Below are 21,303 nucleotides of genomic sequence, written 5' to 3' on the forward strand. Positions count from 1 at the left end.
CGACAAATCACCAAATGATATTTTTTGTCGGTCACACTACACTTAGGTGGGAGGACGAATCTCGTCTCATCTGGAGACGTGGCAAACCATCACCCAAGACTGGTGGGGTTTGTCCATCATTTAGGCGGATTTTCGCTTGCCATTTCCTCCTACCCCACCCTTCAAACCTCTCTGACGACAGATTGGAATGCCCTCCCTCAGAGCAGAGGTACATAAACTTCTATACCTCAGAGCGGGGGAACCTGTTCCCTTCATGGAGCAAGTGAGGAGCTAGTACTGCTGTCCTTTCACAGTGCTGAACCAGGCTGGCCTGCGCACTATCTTCGATCTTTCTGAGAGAAATTAAAGTTGATCACGCCCTGCCAAATAAAGTCCTTTCTTTCGAAGGGCGATTGGCTCAGTGTGGTGGTCTTCCAGGATGCGTAAATCACATTCTGACTAGAGCCCACATATGAAATATCTGCGGTTCTCTGGAGCCCGCATATGAAATATCTCTGGTTCTCCGTGGGAGCAGAACACTTCAGTTTCGGGTACTCCTTTTGGTCTCGGTTCAGCGAGATGCACTGGAAACTATTCTGAGGGGCCCCGAAGCGGCCTCCCAATACTGGATCTTCTTCCAGGGTTCCCCATTTGGGGCTAAGGTTGACCCCAGTTCTGCTGTGGCTTTTGATACCAGGGTTCGCCCTGAGGCTTCTCCATCTGGAGATAGCTGTACCGAGTCTTGGCTCGAGGCCCCTCTCGAGGTGGCTATAAGACCAAGGTTAAACCTGAGGTTCCCCTGCTTGGGGCTAAATCGGTCAACAACAGAATTGAGAGTCCCTCATCGAGAGTCCTGACTGTAAGGTATATCCCTAAACCTTTCCGTGCGCGGCCGTGGTGATACCAGTTCTGTTGAGGGGGCAAAAGAAGGCGGTAATGTACCACAGACCTTCCAATAACGGCTCTGCCGAGAATCCTGCACTAGGAAGAAGCCCCTGTCGTATCGAGTAAACACCCTTGATCTGCCAGTACCGGCTCTGCCAAGGTTCCTTGTTTCAATGCTAGGATTACATCCAAGGCCCCTGACTTCCCTGGGGAGACTATTGCTTCACTTGCTCCTGGGACGCAGTTTGCCGCTGGTGTGTGATAATGGCAGCCCAACCTCTGCGGGCCATGGTGGCCATTTTGAATACCTCCCTTTAGCAAGGTTTTACATCAACAAGCAGGGTGGCACGGACCCTCCTCTCCTTGTGGATTTTGTCATACAAATTTGGGCAGACCTATGCAGTATATTGTTTTGCTCCAGGCTACACACATCCCGGGTCACCTCAATGTGACTGCAAATTAATTCAGTCGCCAGTCGGCATCGGTTACGAGTGAGATGAACAGCAATATCCTCTCCAAGTTTTCCAGCATTGGGGCACGCTAGAGGTGGTCCTCTTTGCAACTTGTGGGTCAACATGAAAGCTTATGCTTTCCCCTCATTGCCTCCTATCTATTGGTCGCTCTGTAAGCACATCAAACCATTGCCTAAGCAGCTTTGTGGGCTTTCCCACCAGCTTTTGGTAAGCATTAATGCTTAGACCTGGGCTCCAGAGCCAATGCTCAATTCGACCAGGATGTTCTTAAAACCTTTTTCAGTAAGGAGGTTCCATCCACCTGTATTTCCTGTGAGGAGTGCTTGGGGATCTCCCAAAAGTATGGAGGAAAGGGGACTGGACGTAGGAGTATAACAAAGTTACTCACCGTAGTGACTACCTTACTCCTAGTCCAAAGTTCCCTTTCCTCCATACGCCCGCCGTCCCCTCTAATATGTATCCTCTATTATTGCTTAAATGGTCTCAGACCTGGCGATAGAAAAGGACTGAAGGTCGATGCGTGGGGCGGAGCTAAGGAGGGCAGGGTTATGGCCGCGTGCGGTACCCTGCGTAAAAAGAGAAGAAGGACACATTTTCAATTTGATGCTTTTTTTATAAAAAGTGCTCCGGTCCCGTCCCACCGGACAGAATGTCCCAAAAGTATGGAGGAAGGGCACTATGGACTAGGAGTATGGTAGTCACTCCGGTGAGTAATTTTGTTATAAGTCATCATTACACTTAATTTGGGCCACCTTCTTAGAGCTTGTTGACAATTCAGCAGCCTCCTACCAAAAAGTTGTCAAATGAAGGTCCTCAAAGCCTTTACGAATGCTTCTGAGCCATGGGAGCGAACTTGACCCAGGAACACTCTGCAGGCTCTCAATTGCTTCCCTATATTTGGCAAGCCCGTGTGTTCCACAATCTAACCCAGTATTTGAATGGCTTTCTTGCTGCAATATCACAGAGAGGTTTCATATTGCATTCCAATCTCAGGCTAGCCATTGGAGCGCCCTTTGGTTGCATAAGTAATAACCCTAAAAAGTGGTTGTCCACCACGTTGATTTGTACACTGACACAGTGACCCCATAGTTCTGCCCCATAAAGAGTCACTGCCCAACCCTGGGCTCAATACAAGTTAAGAGCAGGGGAAATGGCACCTTTCCCTGCGTATTGAAAGAATTGTGAATTCCACTGCTATGCTTCTCTAGGGAGCTCACCGCCTTGGCACGTTGAGCTGGCCATGTGACATCATCTTCCATGAACCTAATCCCCAGGTAATCCTAATTACAGGCCTGCTCCAAAATATACTCTTCTATTAAGATCCTGCAACCAAACACCATCACCTTGGTTTTCTCTGTATTAAGCTCCATCAAGAGATCTTCACACATTTCAATGAAAACGTTTGAATTATGTATTAAACACATGGGGGCGGTGGCTATCAGTACTGCATCGTCTGCGTAGATAAATGCTGGGAATATACATGTATCAAGTTTTCCACCCTCTGTATGGGTTCTTGTTATTCTTTCACCAGGTCCTTCGGCTTTTCCTTCCCTCTAGGGGTTGTTCTCCAGGAACCCCTATTTGCAATTTGCTTCATCCTTTGATTCAGAGTAGCAGGTCTTGGAGATTTCTGTAACATACACTTTCTAGTGAGTGGTATGCAGTCTTGGCAATTAATGCCCTCCCTTTCTTGCTGATGTTTGTTTTGTTTATCTTTTCTATTATGGGTGTCTCTGGAATTTACTTCATAGACTTCTCTTTCTGATATGTCCCATTCTCTGTTTCTCTAACTTGTGATTACTTTCCCTCCTTGCCAGGGTGTTATTTGTCGCATATTAATGAGCTCTTTCTCAGATTCAATTGTGATTCAGTTTCCCACATTATTAAAGTTCACCTTCATCAACTTTACATTCAATACTTCATCAATTTCAATGGGACGAGTTTCTCCTGTTGAATAACAATAACCCGGTGCAGCCTCCCGGTCCTCCCGATTTACAGGGGAACATCTGCGGGGCCTGCACTAGCTCGGGTTCTTCTAATTCGTTCTGCCTCTCCCTCTGTTTCCACCGGTTTGCCCCTCTCAGACCTCTATTACTAGGCATTCCGTTATCGCTGTGGGTAAGCTACTTATTCGCTGAATTCTCAGCCTGATTGTTCCAGCGTCCTTGAACAGGTGTACTGCCCACCACAAAGTCGTTGTGGTCAGGCCACCACCAGGATAGGTATCCCCTTTTCTCCTATCTCTTGCTGCAGGGAAACACTGGGTCTCCAGCATTCATTCTGGCTGTCGGAACACTTCCGAAAGTCGAGGGCTTTGCAGCTCTCCTTGTCTCTGCCTCTCTCAGGTGCTACGTTTTCAGGGGCACTCCCCTGCTCGCGTATGCATGTCTATTTTTCTCCTTGGTTTGGCATGTACTCCTTTTTCATTTCACTCATCCCAGAGACAGAAACCTTTTCCTGGTAGCAACAACCATATTTCAGCTTTGCCTTCAGCCAAGTGTCTGGATTTTATGTTGCTCTTCAGGTCAGACAGTCCCATGTCTGCTGCCACGGGGAATGGCTTAGGGAGTTCCTCAAACCCCTAGGGAGTGTCTTGCGAAGCAGCCTCACCTCCCTAGCCTTAAAGGGGTAGGCTCACCCTTGGGGAGAAGGGGTGAATTCCCTCTATTTCTCACAGCCAACGTTCAAACTTTTCCAAGCTGCTGATGCTGAGTGGGGATATCTGTCAAGATGAGGAACCTGCAGGAGAAGAATTCATAAAATGAACATTACCGGTAAGTAATTTCTCCTTTTTGCCAAGTTTGTGTCTGAGTTTCACCTAAGCTAGAAGATAATGTTTCCAGTCTTTTATCCACCTCCTCACCGTTCAAGGGAAGAGGAAAGATTCCACTAGCTTGATCTAAAAAGGGCATTGAGCTTCTATGTGGACAGATATAAATATTAGAGGAAGGACAACCAAATTGTTGTGGTGTATGTAGGAGCCAGGCAGACAGATTTTAGTTGGGTGGATCATTGTCTGCATCTCAGGGCACAACAATTGGCAAAAAAGGATGCCGCATGGCCTTGAGGCTGACCCTACCAACATGGTTGCTTCCACTTCGGCCTTACAAAGAGGAATTATGAGTTTGGATATTTGCCAGGTGGCTACGTGGGCTTCCCTACATGTTTTTTCGAAAACCATTACTGTCTGCATTCTACTGTCTGCAAGGACGCCCGCTTTGGAAGAGCAGTCAAACAGCATGTCTTAGTTTGACTGGTTGGTTTCCTCGCTCGCTCACCTCCACGGGTCTTCCTTACTGCTATGGGAAGAGCGGCCGCTGAAGATCGTTTTAATTTGAGGGGTGTACATATTTGCCACAAAATGCAGGAGCAACGGAGCACAGCGAGGAACCCCCCACTAACTAAGGTGGACTGAAGGGGGTCCTCCCTGTGAATATTTTTTGAATAATGGACAAAAAAGGTGCATTTTACAGCACATTTTAAGTGAAAATTGAGTAAAAAGGCAGACAGCTTTCAATTGATTTTGAAGCGCACCTCATGGAAAGTCCAATAGATGCAAGTCACCAAGATTTCACAAGAGCGTCTCTCAGCCCATTTTCATGATGTGTTTGCCCACAATAAGACCGTATCCAAACATAAGAACATACCCCTGTTGGTTTTGCCAATACAAATGCCATGCCATACTATGAAAACCTGTCCACACTAGCTGCACCAAAATGCCAGCCTAGTCACATAATAAATAACACGTCATGCATGCTTTATTATAGATGCCCAGTCAAAAATGCCATGCCAGAGAAATAGTTAGAAAGGCTGCACCAAAATGACAGTTTAGCCAGTTAATAACACTTATAATCCCTGAGTTATTATAGATGCCCAGTAAAAAGTTCCATACCAAAGGCATAGGTACAATGGCTGCACCAAAATGGCAGTCTAGCCATGTAATAACACTTATCATGCTAGCTTTAGTATAGATGCCCAGTCAAAAATGCCATGCCAGAGAAATAGTTAGAAAGGCTGCACCAAAATGACAGTTTAGCCAGTTAATAACACTTATAATCCCTGAGTTATTATAGATGCCCAGTAAAAAGTTCCATACCAAAGGCATAGGTACAATGGCTGCACCAAAATGGCAGTCTAGCCATGTAATAACACTTATCATGCTAGCTTTATTATAGATGCTCAGTCAAAAATGCCATGCCAGAGAAATAGTTTGAATGGCTGCACACAAAATGCCAGTTTAGCCAGTTAATAACACTTATAATCCCTGAGTTATTATAGATGCCCAGTAAAAAGTTCCATACCAAAGGCATAGGTACAATGGCTGCACCAAAATGGCAGTCTAGCCATGTAATAACACTTATCATGCTAGCTTTATTATAGCTGCCCAGTCAAAAATGCCATGCCAGAGAAATAGTTAGAAAGGCTGCACCAAAATGACAGTTTAGCCAGTTAATAACACTTATAATCCCTGAGTTATTATAGATGCCCAGTAAAAAGTTACATACCAAAGGCATAGGTACAATGGCTGCACCAAAATGGCAGTCTAGCCATGTAATAACACTTATCATGCTTGCTTTATTATAGCTGCCCAGTCAAAAATGCCATGCCAGAGAAATAGTTAGAAAGGCTGCACCAAAATGCCAGTTTAGCCAGTTAATAACACTTATAATCCCTGAGTTATTTTAGATGCCCAGTAAAAGGTTCCATACCAAAGACATAGCTACAATCGCTGCACCAAAATGGCAGTCTAGTCATGTAATAACACTTATCATGCTTGTTTTATTATAGATGCCCAGTCAAAAATGCCATGCCAGAGAAATAGTTAGAAAGGCTGCACCACAATGCCAGTTTAGCCAGTTAATAACACTTATAATCCTTGGGTTATTATAGATGCCCAGTAAAAAGTTCCATAGCAAAGACATAGCTACAATGGGTGCACCAAAATGGCAGTCTAGCCATGTAATAACACTTATCATGCTTGCTTTATCATAGATGGGCAGTAAAAAATTATGCACCCTTCCCCTGACAAAATCAGTGTCCCGGCCCAGCAAGCGCACACACACACATTAACACAACAGTATCGTGCTAATTCACACACAGCATTCACTAACTCATACACACGCAGACCCATACACCATGCACTCGCTCATTTATTCTTATCTTCTGCACCGGTTGAGAAGCTCTTCGCTTCCAGAGCCTCCCTGAAAGCGATCTGGCTCCTCCCGCAGTATCAACAGGAACCAGGAAGTAAATAACATAAGCGTGCGGAAGATGGCACGCTGCTGACGTGCCACACCACAGTGTCTGAATGTGCAGGGACCATCCCTTATGCACATTCAGAGGTGCGGTTCACCAGCCTGCATCCCCAATGGGACATGCAAGGCTGGGCAGGAGAAAATGCCACCAGTCTTCCATGATCCTTTGGACATGCGCGCTATGGAACATAAACTGTCAAAGGGATACCAGTTTCCCTTTGACAGTTTAAGATGCAGCTCCTCCATAATAGGCGAGGGTACTGGCAGGTTGACTCCTCTTCGCCCTTTATGGACGAGCAGCCTCTGTGTGGGAGTGCAACTACGATGAGGAATGTGTAGGATGACACAATCCATTAGAAGAATACATTACTTCCCCCCGGGTAATGTTGAGTCTGATGGATTGTCCTCCCACATATTCCTCACCACCCTCCCAACCTACCCCACTCAGAGAGCTCCCAGATGCATCAGGAGAAGAGCACGTGTATTTGTTTTAGGACACAGGGCATGGTGTGCCCTGTATATGAGCTGGATACCGTCACTTCCCAGTAGCAGCTCTCGCTGCAGAGGAAGTATCTAAGATCTACAATGAAGAAACTCTGGGGGCAGAATCCATCAAAAAGCGCGTTAACAGGCGCAACTAATTTGATCTTCTTTGCTCTCACATACCAATGGAAATGTATCGCCTCCTCGCCATACCGTTAAATACTGGATTTTGAACTGGATACTACACTGCCAAGTTGGCTAGAAGAATTCATTCCTGTTTTTTTTCTTTAAAAGTACTTGTGGATTCTGTTTTTTGTTGATATTTATGGCATGACTTACTACTTCTATTTTTCTTAATGTATCTACTTATATTTCAAGAAATTAATTTAAAATAAAGTGCCTCTTTGAAAAATATCATTTGTCACTTTGTTGTGCCATTTATCATAATTCATTTGGTCTTGTTTCTCTTCCCAGGAAAAGCCTACAAATGTCCTGATTACAAAGACTTCGATTTCACCGAGCCACCCGTGTTCACTCAGCCCTTAATCCACACCGCAGCCGTTGCTGGCTACAATGCAACGCTAAATTGTAGTGTGAGAGGGAATCCCAAGGTACGCCATAAAATGGTGCAAAACGTGATGCCATTTGTAGCTTTGTGAGGCTGTGTGTGTGTGTGTGTGTGTGTGTGTGTGTGTGTGTGTGTGTGTGTGTGTGTGTGTGTGTGTGTGTGTGTGTGTGTGTGTGTGTGTGTGTGTGTGTGTGTGTGTGTGTGTGTGTGTGTGTGTGTGTGTGTGTGTGTGTGTGTGTGTGCGCGCGTGTGTGTGTGTGTGTGTGTGTGTGTGTGTGTGTGTGTGTGTGTGTCTCTGTCCTCTGTACGCACAAAGTTGTGTTCTAGCCTAATTATGTGCCTGTGAACGCCAGGCTATGTTAATTCCCAGTCCTACGGGTCAATATCCAAATCCAGTCATGTGCTCATTGCTTTAGTGGGGAAATAAATCACAAGGGGCTCTATTGAGTCCCAAAATAATATTTGGGGGTGGTGTTTAAGACGTGTCTGGCATGAACATCAGGAGTGCCTTAAACGGTGCAGTCAGGTTTTCTTACCTGGCATGAAAGAAAGTGAAATCCCGTTTAAAATGTGGCTTAACTGTAATATAATTAGCAAACACCATCAGTATTATGGTAAGTTTAATGATGATAGTAACTATGGTGATTGTTAAACATACCCTAATCCTCCTATGATTCCTAATGAGGATAAAACTCATATGTGGTTAACTTCATCCTTGAAAGCTTTCTTGGGTTGATAAAGCTGTGTATAAAACAGTGCTGTCCTATGAGACAAGCGTTATAGAGCAAAAATCAGGCTGTTCAGCCACTCTGCATGCCTGTAATACATTGCTCAGAATTCTGAACTGGAGGTTTCGGGCTCTACTGGGGGGGGGGGGCGGTGGCATGTGTGGCTTTTTAGCTGGCATGGCCTAGTCTTCTCTATAATACAATTAACCAGCAGTCAAAAAGCAACTAAAATAAAAATGTTTACGAAATCAAATCAAAATAGGTCCATGCATTTTCTAAGTTCTCAGTTCTTTCCAAAGAAATCCATGATTCCTATGTAATAACTGATTGTATTCAAAATTATCTAATGGCACAACTTCAATATAATAATCCTTTGCAAATGTAAATATTTTCTCTATATGATATGCTACATTCAAAATATCACAAAACAAATAATCTCACTCTAAATGTAAGAACCTGAGGATGTGATCCTAAACATGGGCTGGCAGTGCCCTCTACAGGGGAAAGGCAATATTGTCACTCTTCATCATTACATTGGGGGTCATTACAGTTTCCCCAGATCGGAAATAACCGGTAATTCCGGCACTGGCAATTTTACAGGACTGGAGAAACACAAGTTTGTCAGTGGAGGCCACAGATCTACCTCCAGGTCTGACTTGCTGGTAAATCAGGCCCCCACAGCCAAATAAATGCTGGAATTACCGACACCGGTACTACCGTTGCCGGTAATTCTGGCAATCCCCTCAATGGAGTCCTATTGAACTCCATGGAATGGGGATTTACCAGCGTTTCCGCCACCTGGAATATCCCAGTAATACCAGGATATCAGGCAGTGGAAACGGTAGGGGCAGTTTCCCGATAACCCAGCGGTGGGATACAGACAAACTTGTAATGAGTCCCATTGACTTTTAGTTTGCAGGGAAATTAGGTCGGGAGACTGGAAGGGCCCCAGTTTGCATGCAATTTCTGGGGAGGGCTTCTCTATCCGCTAGCTGCCAGGGACAAATGGCAGGGCACTGCCAATAACTACAGCAGGGTCTAATTGCCCATTTAGAAGATAGTTCAAGATATTTACTTTCTCAAAAATGAATATGTTGGTGCTTGATATACTACTGCAAAATGTGGACTTTAATACTATCATTTGGATAGCACTTTCCAAAGTGCCTTAAATAAAACTTCAGTGGATTGCCTTTCTCCCACAGATTCCTCATCTGATAGATATCCTCATCCAGCGTCAGCTGCTAGGAAACATTTCGACAGGGTGCACAGTATTACTCCGCGGTCGACTCCTCTTGAGTTGGCCGTGCCACTCCTCGACTGTGGACCTGACGTCGGCAATCACCAGGGAAGAATCCATAGGAATCAGCTTAAAGACAGCCAAAAAACAAATAATATCTTCTTTTTATTTTTTGAGAAACAGATGCCGTACTGAAAGCGACCGACTGGCAGTACCCAATACAAAAGGCACCGAACGTACCTAACACCAAATAGTCATCACCACAATTTCTCACCTTTTCAGTAGAGAACAACCAGAAAAACAGCAACAGGCCACTTTCATAGCAGGGCAGGGTTGGAGGTTGATGAGGAATCTGCAGGAGAAGAATCTATAAAAAGAACTTTACCAGTAGTCATTTCTTCTTCAATGTATTGCTTTCTCCTGCAGATTCCTCATCTGATAGACTCACAAAGCATTAAAGAGTGCGAGGCGGGATGAAAGCCCTCAGACAAGAAAGCTCTGTGTGGGGAACTAGGAATGAGACGCAGACATAGAGGACTCATGATTGTGGTTATAGACTTTTATTAAATGATAAAGTGGTTGGAAAATGCTTGACTGTCTCTGACCTAGGTGCTATTTCCCTAACTCCACAAAAACTAAGGGTCTATCCTGCATCAAGATATCCAACGCAAAAATAACCTGGGTCCAAAATCCTATCCTAGCACTTGCATTCTAAAAGTAACTCTAAGGTGTGCCTTTGGCTAGAAAAGTGCACAAATGTTCAAACTCAACAAAAAGGTAAATGGATAACGTTGACAGTTCCAGGGAATAGCTCCCTTGCCAGGTATCTTTCCACAAAACAAAGGTTCAAAAGAATAACCAAGTTCTTTATACCCCAAGAGGATAACCCCTCCTCTTAGCGTTGCAATCCACTCCAGGACAAGTGACTCCCTTTCCCACGTCTTTTCCACATTCAATGCAAATCTTTATTTTTATTTTGTATTATTGTGCCACTGGTTGCATATACTCAACATTACACAAATCTTACACAAGTCAGTAGGCCATGTAGAACAAATAACACATTGTTAAAAATCACAAATCGGATTCTAATTTAACATTCACCTTTGAAACAACTCACTATATATTTGCACCTAGTTAATTCACAGCAATAACGTTTGCTATTGTTCAATACCAATTTTACCAGATTATCTTAATTACACCAGACTTTTAGAACAGCAATTGTGGTCGCAGTATCCTCTTCACTCGAGATTCTTGAGAAGACCAATTTTGGAATATAATAGGCTGAAATCATGTGTGAACTACCTCCCCATTACCACAAAGAACACAATCCATTCTCACTCCATCCCCACTTGTGCAGATGTTACATATTTCTCCTGTCCGGAGCAGATTTAATCTGCATCTGGGGAACTGACAGGTATAAAAAACGTTTGGGAACTTAGTAAGATATTTCGGTAAGGCATCCAGTAGTTTATCAAGAGTGGAGAGGCTGGAGTGTAGTTTGTATTCTCGCTTCTTCTGGATTGTACTTATCCAGTCCCATTTAAGGAGATACCTTTTTACATCATTCGGGTTTGCCATTAACACACAAGTTGTAATTCCTATGTCACTCAACACTCGTTCCGCTCTAGCCCTTACGTTCTCAATTGATTTCACAGTTCCAGAAGGAAAGACTCCAGCTAGTTCTTAATAAAGCGAGCCCCTCCCTGGCACACATGATCATCTGACTAATAGGAGAATTCTCCGGTTCATATGGCTACTTAGATAACTCAAGCTTAATTCAAACCTTACTGCTGCGATGGGCACGCATTCTGGCAAGCCCAGGGCATGTTTCCAAACTCAGGACTTCATATGGCACAGATCGCAAACCATGGCTTATCTCTGTACCATATAAAATACATGGCACAACCTTCATTCTATAAAAGGCAAAAAGTGGACACAATGAAAATCAACAGTATTCTTTTTTTAATTTTTTTTCACCTGAACTGCCATTTGGGTAGCTTTACTCATCAGGCGGCCCAAATAGACCACTACACTTTCTCTCGCATCAACATTAAACCCAAGATAGGTCAGGGAATCTGTTGAAATTAACTTTTCATCACCCATGGTCCAGCTGTAATCCACTTTCGATCTTATCTTACTTGTAAACGTTATGATATTTTTTTTTCCCATTTATGCTGAGTTCTTTCATAGCAGAATACTCACTGATTGCATTCAGTTTTCTCTGTCTGCAGACTGGCCTGAGTTCTATCTAAAAGGTTTACGGCTTCCTCATAAATTAAGTACGGAATACTTAATGTTGACAATCTCAGTGCGGCAAATGAGGTCTTCCTAAGAAAGACGCCCAGGTCGGACAAATAAAGATTGAATAAACACAGTGCCAACACGCATCCCTGACAGAGTCCCCTCGTGGCCGGGATGCACTCTGTCAGGGACCCCCTCCCGTCAGTCCTCACCTGCAGGGTGGTCTGTTTGTGTAGCTCAACTAAAAGTACTAATAACATTTCATTTTCAGCAGGTTCCACAACAAATTGCGATTAACGCAATCGAAGGCTTGACTGTAGTTTATTGTTGACAGGTAAATTGTCATTGTAATTGGTTATTTATAATGCGCTTAATACCCAGAGGTACTCTTACGTCCTGTCCCCTTTCCTTCATACTGCATTGGTGTCCCTTTCAGGGACCAGAAAAAACCTTCTTCCCCTTTACATTTAGAGGTATGCAGGGGTGCGGCCCTTGGAGCATGCGCTACCCTGACTCTTCCTCCCGGCGCCACTCCTCAGTCCACTTTTCTGTGTCGACGCCAACGGGCCGATTTCACCAGTGCTCCTGGGTTTGGCTTTGTCGCTCTTCCCCGGATTCTTCTTCTATCTTTTTGTCTTCTCTTTGTCATTCAGGTACTTAGTCCTACAGAGTCACGCTCCTCCCCAGCGCATTTCGACTTGAGCGGGCTTCAGCAGGTGTCCAACCTGTGAGGGACTCCTCCCTACCTCTAACCCCCATGCTCTTTGCAATCGCTGCCTTGGCTTTGACTACGGCTGGAAAAGTTGTACCGTGTGCAATGCACTGACTCCACTGAAGAACAGGCTAGCTAGGTGGAGGGAGCTCTTCGAAAGATAGCCTCCAGAGGACTCGAAAAACTTCGTCAAGCAGAGATCGTGGCCCAAAGGAGGGCCGCTATTTTCCATCGCACCCCGTAAGGGCGATTCCTTCCTGAGGAAACGCCCAAGCGGGAGTAACCTCTACGGTTCTAATATCAGCACACGCACCGAGGCTAGTCCAGCTAAAGGCCTCACGGCCGAGGGGTCATCAGATCCTTCCAGAATCAGTGCGGAGGGACCACAGGGTTCTTCTACTGGGTGTACACCCAAGGGGCAATGCCCTAGTACTGCCTCTATGTCCAAGGGGGCGCCTGCATGCAGCACTGCCGGCGACAATGCTGAGGGCAATACGCCTTCCAGGCCTAGACCTGAGGTGGCGGGTAGGCCTCATGCTCCAACACCAAGAGTCTAGGAGGAGGCCGGGCCCAGGGAGCCATGCACCACGACTTTGGCACGAGGCACATAGCTCGACAAAATGGCCGCCTCCCCAGAAAACATGGCCGCTCGTCCAATGCCACTGCTAGAAACAGAGCAGGCGGATGAACAAGTTTCAAGGTGGGACTGGTGTCAACCAGGTATGTGGCCTACAGTTTATCCATCAGCAGGGCAGGTTTCCCCTGCTACCTAGACAGAGTGCGCTCTGGCCCCAGCCGACCTCAGCCACTCTGTCAAAATCCCCTGCCACCGATTCTGCCTCTGAAGACATGTTCTTCGAAAGGTTCCTGGCGCTGATGAGAACCCCCCAGATGGGGGTCATCCTATAGGATGCCATCAGGGACTTGCTCCCCCGGTCACTCCATCGGCACCCATAGTCATTCCTTCCCTGGCTCAGGCACCACAGGCTCCAGCGCAGCCCCCGCTGCCCCTGCCGGCTCCTTTGATTCCAGCTCCCCTGCCTCCCACAGCTCAGGGGGTTCGAAATAGCCTCCAGCCCGGTCTCCACGCCGTAACCTACGGCGCCCAGCACCCCTCCTCCCACTCCCGACCAGCCGGACACTCAGGTGGATACAGACGAGGAGGAGGACCCTGACACACCGTCGTCAGCAAAGGCCTTCCACAACAGGCTTGCAGGTTTGGCAGAATATCTGGGCCTTCCTCAAGGCGAGGTTGAGCTGCCCGAGGAGGGGATCTTGGCAAATGTCGTCACCCTAAGACTCCCTACCAAGATGGCTATCCCGATGCAGAAGGACGTCGTGGCTCTGGCCAAGAAGGGATGGCTCAAGCCACTCTCGGCCCAACCTGTCAATCGGCTCCTCAATGCCAAGTATAGACAGATGGAAGGGGATACACTCTTGTTATCAACATACCCCCAGCTGCATTCTTCAGTGATCACTGCAGCGTCACGCTACTCTAAGCCTCTGTCGTCCTCGGCCACCTCGTCCTCGGCACTGCTAGGCAAGGAGGAGAAGATCTTGGAGGCGTACGGGAAGAAGCTGTACTCCAACGCCTCCCTGCACCTGCGTTAGGCAAATGTTGATGCCATGCTGGCTGCCGCTAACCAGAGGTTGTGGCGGGAAATAGCGGACTTACTCGCGGAACATCCGGTGCAGAGTCAGGCACGCTTCAAGGTGGGTCTAGGAGAATCCAGGCTGGTAGCGCAGAACAACCACGGAGTCCACCATGGCTCTCATCGATACCTCTTGCCAGGCCATCTGCATCGCCACGGACATGAGAAGGACAGCCTGGCTTCGGGCTACTAACTTTAACCCTGAAAGCCAGGATCGCATATTGGACCTTCCTTTCAAGGGTAGTGACCGATTCCACTCTACCATTGACAAGGAATTAGATTTTTAAAAAAGAACAGCTCCCAAACTGCGAAGTCTTTATCCTAACGAAGGCCACGCCTAATGCGTACACCCAGTCACATCAATGCTGCGTCAAGGGGCGGGTGTTTGGCAGGTTCCGGGGATTCCAGGATTGGAGGTCGAGACAACCTGACCGCTCGCCGAGTCAGCACTGGCGCAAGCAACAAAAAGGGGGGAGCAAGGGCTTCTTCCAGTCCCCCTCTTCAGAAGCAGCCTCAGAAAGAAAAAAAGCATGATGTGTCCCTTCGGGTCCACATGTCTCCAGTGGGTGGCAGGATTGCCTCTCACGTGCATTTCTGGCGCCAGAACATACCTCCCTCTCCTCCCTCCTCCCTCCTCCCGTCCACTCCCACAGATTGGGATGGTAACTCTGTTGCCAGAGATCCGGTCGCTCATCGAGAGATGAGCAGAGAGGATTAGGCTTCAATTCCAGGATTTCTGCCATACAAAAGAAGAACCAGGCTGGCCTGAGAGTTGTGTTGGACCTATCCTACCTCAACCTCTCCCTCCCTCTTCCGAGATTCAACATGGTTACGCCAGCACTCATTGCGGAGATACTAGACAGGGGAGACTGGATGCGCTCCCTGGATCTGAAGGACGCCTACCTACACGTTCGGATTTGGCAGCAGATCGCTCCTTCCTACGCATCAGGATCATGGGCTGTCATTTCCAGTACAAGGTGCTACCCTTTGGCCTCAAGAGGGCCACTATGCACTTCCTTACCAGAGCAGTGACCTCGGCTTGGCGGTACCAACACCTACTGGGTATCATGGCAGCGGTCCTCCTAGCCGTGCCACACACAAGGCTCCGGATGAGGAGATTGCAGCTGCACTTTGCAGCCTCATGGAACCAGGAGAAGGGCTCCCAAGCGGAGCTAGTCAGTATTCCGCCTTCTCTCCACTCGGACCTCACATGGTGGTCCAGGGACTGCAATCTGCGGACGGGCAAGCTCTTCCGGCAGCCGTCCCGCAGGTCACCATCACTACGGATTCCTCCCTAGAGGGCTGGGGAGCCACTCTGGATAGCCACAGCATCCACAGAGTCTGGACCCAGCAGGAGTCACATATCAACTGGCTGAAGCCCAGGGCCATTTGGCTAGCCCTTGGGGACTTCCTTCCGCTCATTGCGGGCAGGACCGTCCTTATCCAGACTGACAACTCCACCAGCATGTACTACGTCAACAAGCAGGGGGGTACCAGGACCCCTCCCCTGTGCAACCTAGCGGACAGCATGTGGGAATGGGTCCTGGCTCTCTGGGAGACGCATTGCAGATTCAATGGGAAGGCATGGCAGCATATGCCTTTCCTCGCACACCCCTGATCCGCAGGGTACTCCGCAAAACGAAGGTAGCTTGTCACCTCAGCGGTTCCATGTGTTAAAATCGCTGCAAAAATGGCTGTTGACACAAAATATTGCGGCAAAAAGGCTGTGGTTTTGCCACCGCAATCCATGTAAAGGATGCGGGGGACCCACCCCGCAATCCCTGGACTCATTATACCATTTAAGGAAAGCGGGGGACACCCTGCAACTCCTGCTCCCCTTAAATGGTATAATGGGGTACACCTTTACCGGGTCAAACCACAGCATTTTTGCTGCAATTTTTTGTATAGGCGACATTTTTGCCACAATTTTATCACTGCATGCCACCTAAGCATCATCTTGATAGCTCCTTGGTGGCCAGCGAGACCGTGGTAATCCGAACTGCTCAGCCTCACGGACAGACCACCCATTCACCTTCCACTGGCCCTTGCTCCTCTCCTGTCCCAGCATCAGGGCACGGTCCTCCACCCCGCGCCTCAGAAGTTAGCCTTTGAAGCATGGTTCCTGAGAAGATCACCCTCAAGCACCTGAGCCTATCACGGGCGGGCTAACCTGGAGATCATTCAGGGCGCCAGGAGAAAGGCCACAAGGAGCCAATATAAAAGCAAATGGAGCAGGTTCTTTCACTGGGCGCACTCTAAAGAGATTGTCCCCCTTACATGCACGCTGGATGATGTGCTCTCCTTCTCGGCGCCCCTTGCTCACTCAGGCGTTCAGGTGGACACATGTTGCACTTACCTGGAAGCCATAGGGGCCTACAGAAATTCAGAGGAGGAGATCTTCTCCTCCTCCAACCCGATTGTCAACAAACATCTGGCGGGATTGTCCAGGCTGCATCTGCCCATTAAAATGTGGTTTTGGGCGCCTTGGCGCTCAAACTGTTCGAGCCAATGGCGTCCGCAGACATCAGGCTGGTCACCATTAAGACTGCTTTGCTGGTGGGACTTACCACCGCTCACAGAGTCAGCGAGATCCAGGCTCTGGTGTCCTCAGACCCTTACACCACGTTCCACAGGGATAAGGTGGTCCTGCGGACTCACCCGGCGTGCCTATTTAAGGTACCCTCCACCTTCCATCTAAATGAGGAAATAGTTGTACCTACGTTCTTCGCTGACCCCAAGGATGAAGCTCAGAGAGTCTTGCACTGTCTGGATGTCAGATGCGCTCTGAAATTCTATTTGGACAGGACCAAGGGCTTTGGCAAGTCGGATGCACTTTTTGTCACCTTTGGGGGCTCCAGACCAAGTTATCAGGCATCCAAGGCTTCTATTGCACGCTGGATGGTTGCAGCCATCAAAGAGGCCTATAAGGGGCAGCACAATATACTGCCAGGCAACATTCACTCTCACGCAGTCAGAGCCAAGGCCACGGCCATGGCCTTCCAGCTGCAGGTCTGTGGCAAGTCATAAGCAGGGCGGCTACCTGGGCCACTTCCTTGGCTTTCTGTAAGCATTACGGTTTGGACGCTGGCTCTAAATCAGACGCGGTCTTCGGACAGGCGGTTCTAAGGAACTTATTTGCTTATGGAGGGTCTCCTCTCCACCCTGGGGCTACATTCAGTTGTAATCGCCCATGCAGTATGGAGGAAAGGGGACAGGACAAATGAGTAATTTGTCCCCTTTCCTCCATGTGTCCCACCATGCTCCCCCCTAATAATACTGGTGTCATTAGGCAATGGTAAATATTGTCGACACGTCAATGGGGACTGAGGAGTGGCGCCAGGGGGCGGAGTCAGGGTAGTGCATGCTCCCAGTGCCGCACTCCTGCCGGCCTCTAAATTTAAAGGGGAAGAAGGTTTTTTTCTGGTGAGAAAGGTTCTGTCTCCCGTCTTGGAAGGGACACCCATGCAGTATGGAGGAAAGGGGACTACGTTAGTCACTACGGTGAGTAACTGATACATTTTTGAGCGCAGACTGGGGTTTGAACCTTTGTTGCTCTGCGTCGTCTTGCTTCCAAGGCGAGCACGCGTCTGCATAACTATCCTCCTGAGACCCTGTGATATGATATGATATGGCATTTATAACACGCCTGTACATAAGTGTTTCTAGGCGCGACAAGACAAGGAGGGGAAAACAGAGGGAGGACAAAACAACAATCTTACTAGACCTTGTGTCATCCTGATTGCACATATGCAGGGTAGAAGAAGGGAAGAAGTGCAGGTGAATCAAGTTCAGCCAAAGGGTGGCTAAGTGCAGGTAACTCAATAAGTGCAGCCAGCAGCTCGTTCTAAGTGCAGAGCGAAGGGACTTTAGGGTTGCAGATACAGGCCACAAGTGCTGGGGGGGGGGCAGGAGGCAGTGTGCTGGGCAACTGGACATGCAGGAGCCTAGGCCCAGGTTCAGAGGGTAGCCAGGTGACCAGAGTGTTGAGCAGTCGGGGCCCAGCAGAGTAGAGGAAGAGAGAAAGCAGAAGCAAAAAGAAAGGTTTTGAGTTGCTTCCAGAACCAGAGGTGGTTCTGCTCAAGTTTGAGAGAGGAAGGGAGGCTGTTCCAGAGGGAAGCCCGAGCTAAAAGAGAGATCTGCCCCCAACTCTCTGCTTGGAAAAATGACCCTCAGAGAGTCGGGGTGGATAAGCTGAGGGCTCTAGAAGGGAGATGTTTAGGAAGAGAGAGTTGGAGGAAGAGCGGTCCCAGGCCCCAGAAAGCCTTTTGGATGATGCAAAAGGTCTTGAACTTGATCCTTGCTGCCACAGGAAGTCAGTGAAGAGATTTCAGAGCTGGAGAGATACGATCCCTAGGCTTGAGGCCATGGACAAGTCTCGCAGTCCTGTTCTGGATAGGTTGTAGAGGTTGGAGAGTAGAAGCAGGAAGATTTAGAAAGAGACTGTTGCCGTAGTCCAGCCTAGAGAGGACCAGAGCTCTGGAGACAGTGAGCATCTGGGGGAAATGAGGAAAGGAAGAATACCTCTGTGGAGGTATAGCTGATAGCTTGACTTCTTAGAGATGTCAGAGATGTGAGGAGAGAAGGAGAGGGTGGAGTCGAAGATGACCCCAGGTTCTTAGCCTCACAGGTAGGAGCAGGAAGAGGGCCCAGAGTGGGCGGCCAGAGAGAGAGAGGAAAGGAGGGAGTTGGTGTTCCAATGAGGATGATCACAGTCTTACTGTCATTGAGGCAGAGATAATTGGCGGTGCACCATTCCTGAAATTGCCGCCAGACAGTTTGGCATGAGAGAAGGAGAAGAAGCGGCTGAGGGGAGCCTGAAAGAGAGCCTGGTGTCATCCGCATAACACTGAAAGTTGGAGCAGAAAGTGGCGATGTGGTTGGCAAGTGGTGCCAAGTATTGGTTGAAGAGCCAGAGAGAAAGGTTAGACCCCTGAGGGACACTGCAAGAAGAGAGAGAGATAAAAGAGAGGAAAGATCCCAGTTGGACCTGAGAGGGTCAATCAATAAGAAAGGAGGTCAGCCAGGCCAGGGCCTGATCAGTGATACCGAGGTTATCACAGAGGAGAGTGAGGAGGATGGCATGGTTGACTGTGTCAAAAGCAGTAGAGAGACTGAGAAGAATGAGGATAGAAGGAAGGTTCGGGTCAAGATTCGAGAGCAGGTCTTCCCAGGTGTTCAGGAGAGAAGTTTCTGTGCTTCTGGCAGCTGTAAAGCCAGACTGGTGGTCGTCGAGACAACCAACAGATTCAGTGTGAAGATTAAGCTCGGAGATGGCCAGCTTTTCTAAGAGTTTTCCCAGGAAATGAGTGATGGGGATCGGGCCATAGTTAGCGGGAGAGGAAGGATCGGCAGAGGGCTTTTTAAGAAGGGGGTGCACAAGGGAGTGCATAAGAGGGGAGGGGAAGGTTCCAGTGGCAAAGGAGTGATTGCAGAAATCGGCCAAGGCTGGAGCAAGGGTGTCGATGTGGTCCTTGATGGTGCTGGATGAGCAGGGGAGAACCTGCTTTGACAAGACTTTCATTGATCAGACTTGTCTAGAAACATTGTCTGGGGTGAACAAGTGAAAGGAAGAGAAAGGAGGAGGAGAGACTGCCACCTGTGGGCCAGGAATGGAGGAGGAGGAGATAGAAGAAGAGAGGGTGGACAGGATGATGCGAGTTTTAGTGATGAAAAGAGAGTGGTAGAGTAGAGTGGTAAAATACCTGGCCTCAAAGACTCCTCCCTAAGCCAGTACACTACCAGGCCATTCAAGTCGGTTCTCAGTCCCTGCTTTTGAATATGACCGGTCTTAGCTGCCCAGTCCATAAGGTCCTGTAAAATCATCCCCATGAAAATCTTGCTGTCACAGTCAAGAAGGGAGAAAGGGCGATAATTCCCCGGATTTGCCCTATCCCCTTTTTTATGGATTGGCAAAAGAACTGAATTTTCCCATGAGACTGGGAACTCTTTTTTTAATTTTTTTTTTACCATGATCGTAGTGAAAAGTACACACAAAATGTTTGACCACAATTCAGAATTCCCTTTCATGATCACTTTAGAAAGGCCATTTGAACCCATTGCTCTTGAATTTGTAGATCTCTTGATCAAACGCTCCACCTCTTCCACAGATATTAGCAACTCCCATTTATCACACTCCATAGTAAAGGCTATGGGCCTCATTACAAGTGTGGCTGTCCAGAAACAAGGGTCTTGGTAAGCTCACCGGCACCCTGTTTCCAGACCGCCACACTACGAGTTTTCCTTCTGGGGCCACTGCGCCCAACAGGTCTGACCCCGCCGGGCGCTAGCGGCACCAGTAGGCAGACTCATCACGGAAACATCGGCACCGTTAGTAACGGTGCCGATGCTTCCGTGAACCCGACTCTACAGGAATGGGAACTAACATTTTCTGGCACCCAGCTTCCCGGTCTGCCGGGACTTGCATATCCCTGTGGCACCGGGAGGCTAGGTGCTGGTAAAATGTTACAAGTCCGGCAGTAACCCGCCCGAAGCACCAGCAGGGTTACCGACAGATTCGTAATGAAGCCCAATGTCTCGGTCCAATTTCCTATAAACACACTCAACATGTTTTACTCACTCACCCTCCCGAGATAGGGTTACTTTGTTGGTAACTTTGATTTTGAATAGATTGTGTCCTCCCACATATTCCTTTTCTTTGATGTATTAATTTCCAGCTTGCTGGCCTCCAAAAATAAATTTCAGTAGAAGGCGCTGTGCATCGATGTCCCTCGAATCGATGTCCCTCGTAGGCCTCCGTATCAGCATCAACGTCATCATAGGTATAAATAGTTGCGCGCAGCATCCGTTGCTCAGTTCCATTTGTCCGTGCTTCGTAAGCCTCGGAGACGTAACACTCGGTTCCTCAGTGAATCAAAAAACTTCAAAATTTCGTGAAGAAAAAACATTGAATCTTCGATCCACGATGGCATCTTTGTCAGCTCCATCGACGCCCCGATCCGGCTTTTAAAAAATGCTGGGATTGTGGGAAAAAAATGTTGTTGACTGATCCCCACAGGATCTGTCTATGCTACTTGGGCCCAGAGCACCCGTGTTCAGAGTGTGAAGAATGTCTTTCTATGACAGCAAAAGC

The 21,303-nt window shown here is 47.9% G+C and overlaps 1 protein-coding gene across 13 annotated transcripts in view; it reads left to right on the plus strand.

Annotated features, from left to right (window-relative positions):
• MYBPC1 (myosin binding protein C1) overlaps positions 1–21,303 on the plus strand; it is a 1,087,780-nt gene that overhangs the window by 918,987 nt on the left and 147,490 nt on the right. For all 13 annotated transcript variants that reach the window (XM_069629883.1, XM_069629891.1, XM_069629879.1 and 10 more), the window contains one exon: positions 7,550–7,686. In XM_069629883.1, the coding sequence (XP_069485984.1) occupies positions 7,550–7,686 (137 nt within the window). The remainder of the gene's footprint in view (positions 1–7,549; positions 7,687–21,303) is intronic.

This window comes from Ambystoma mexicanum, chromosome 12, assembly GCF_040938575.1.
Source record: "Ambystoma mexicanum isolate Mex_15411 chromosome 12, UKY_AmexF1_1, whole genome shotgun sequence".
NCBI lineage: Eukaryota > Metazoa > Chordata > Amphibia > Caudata > Ambystomatidae > Ambystoma > Ambystoma mexicanum.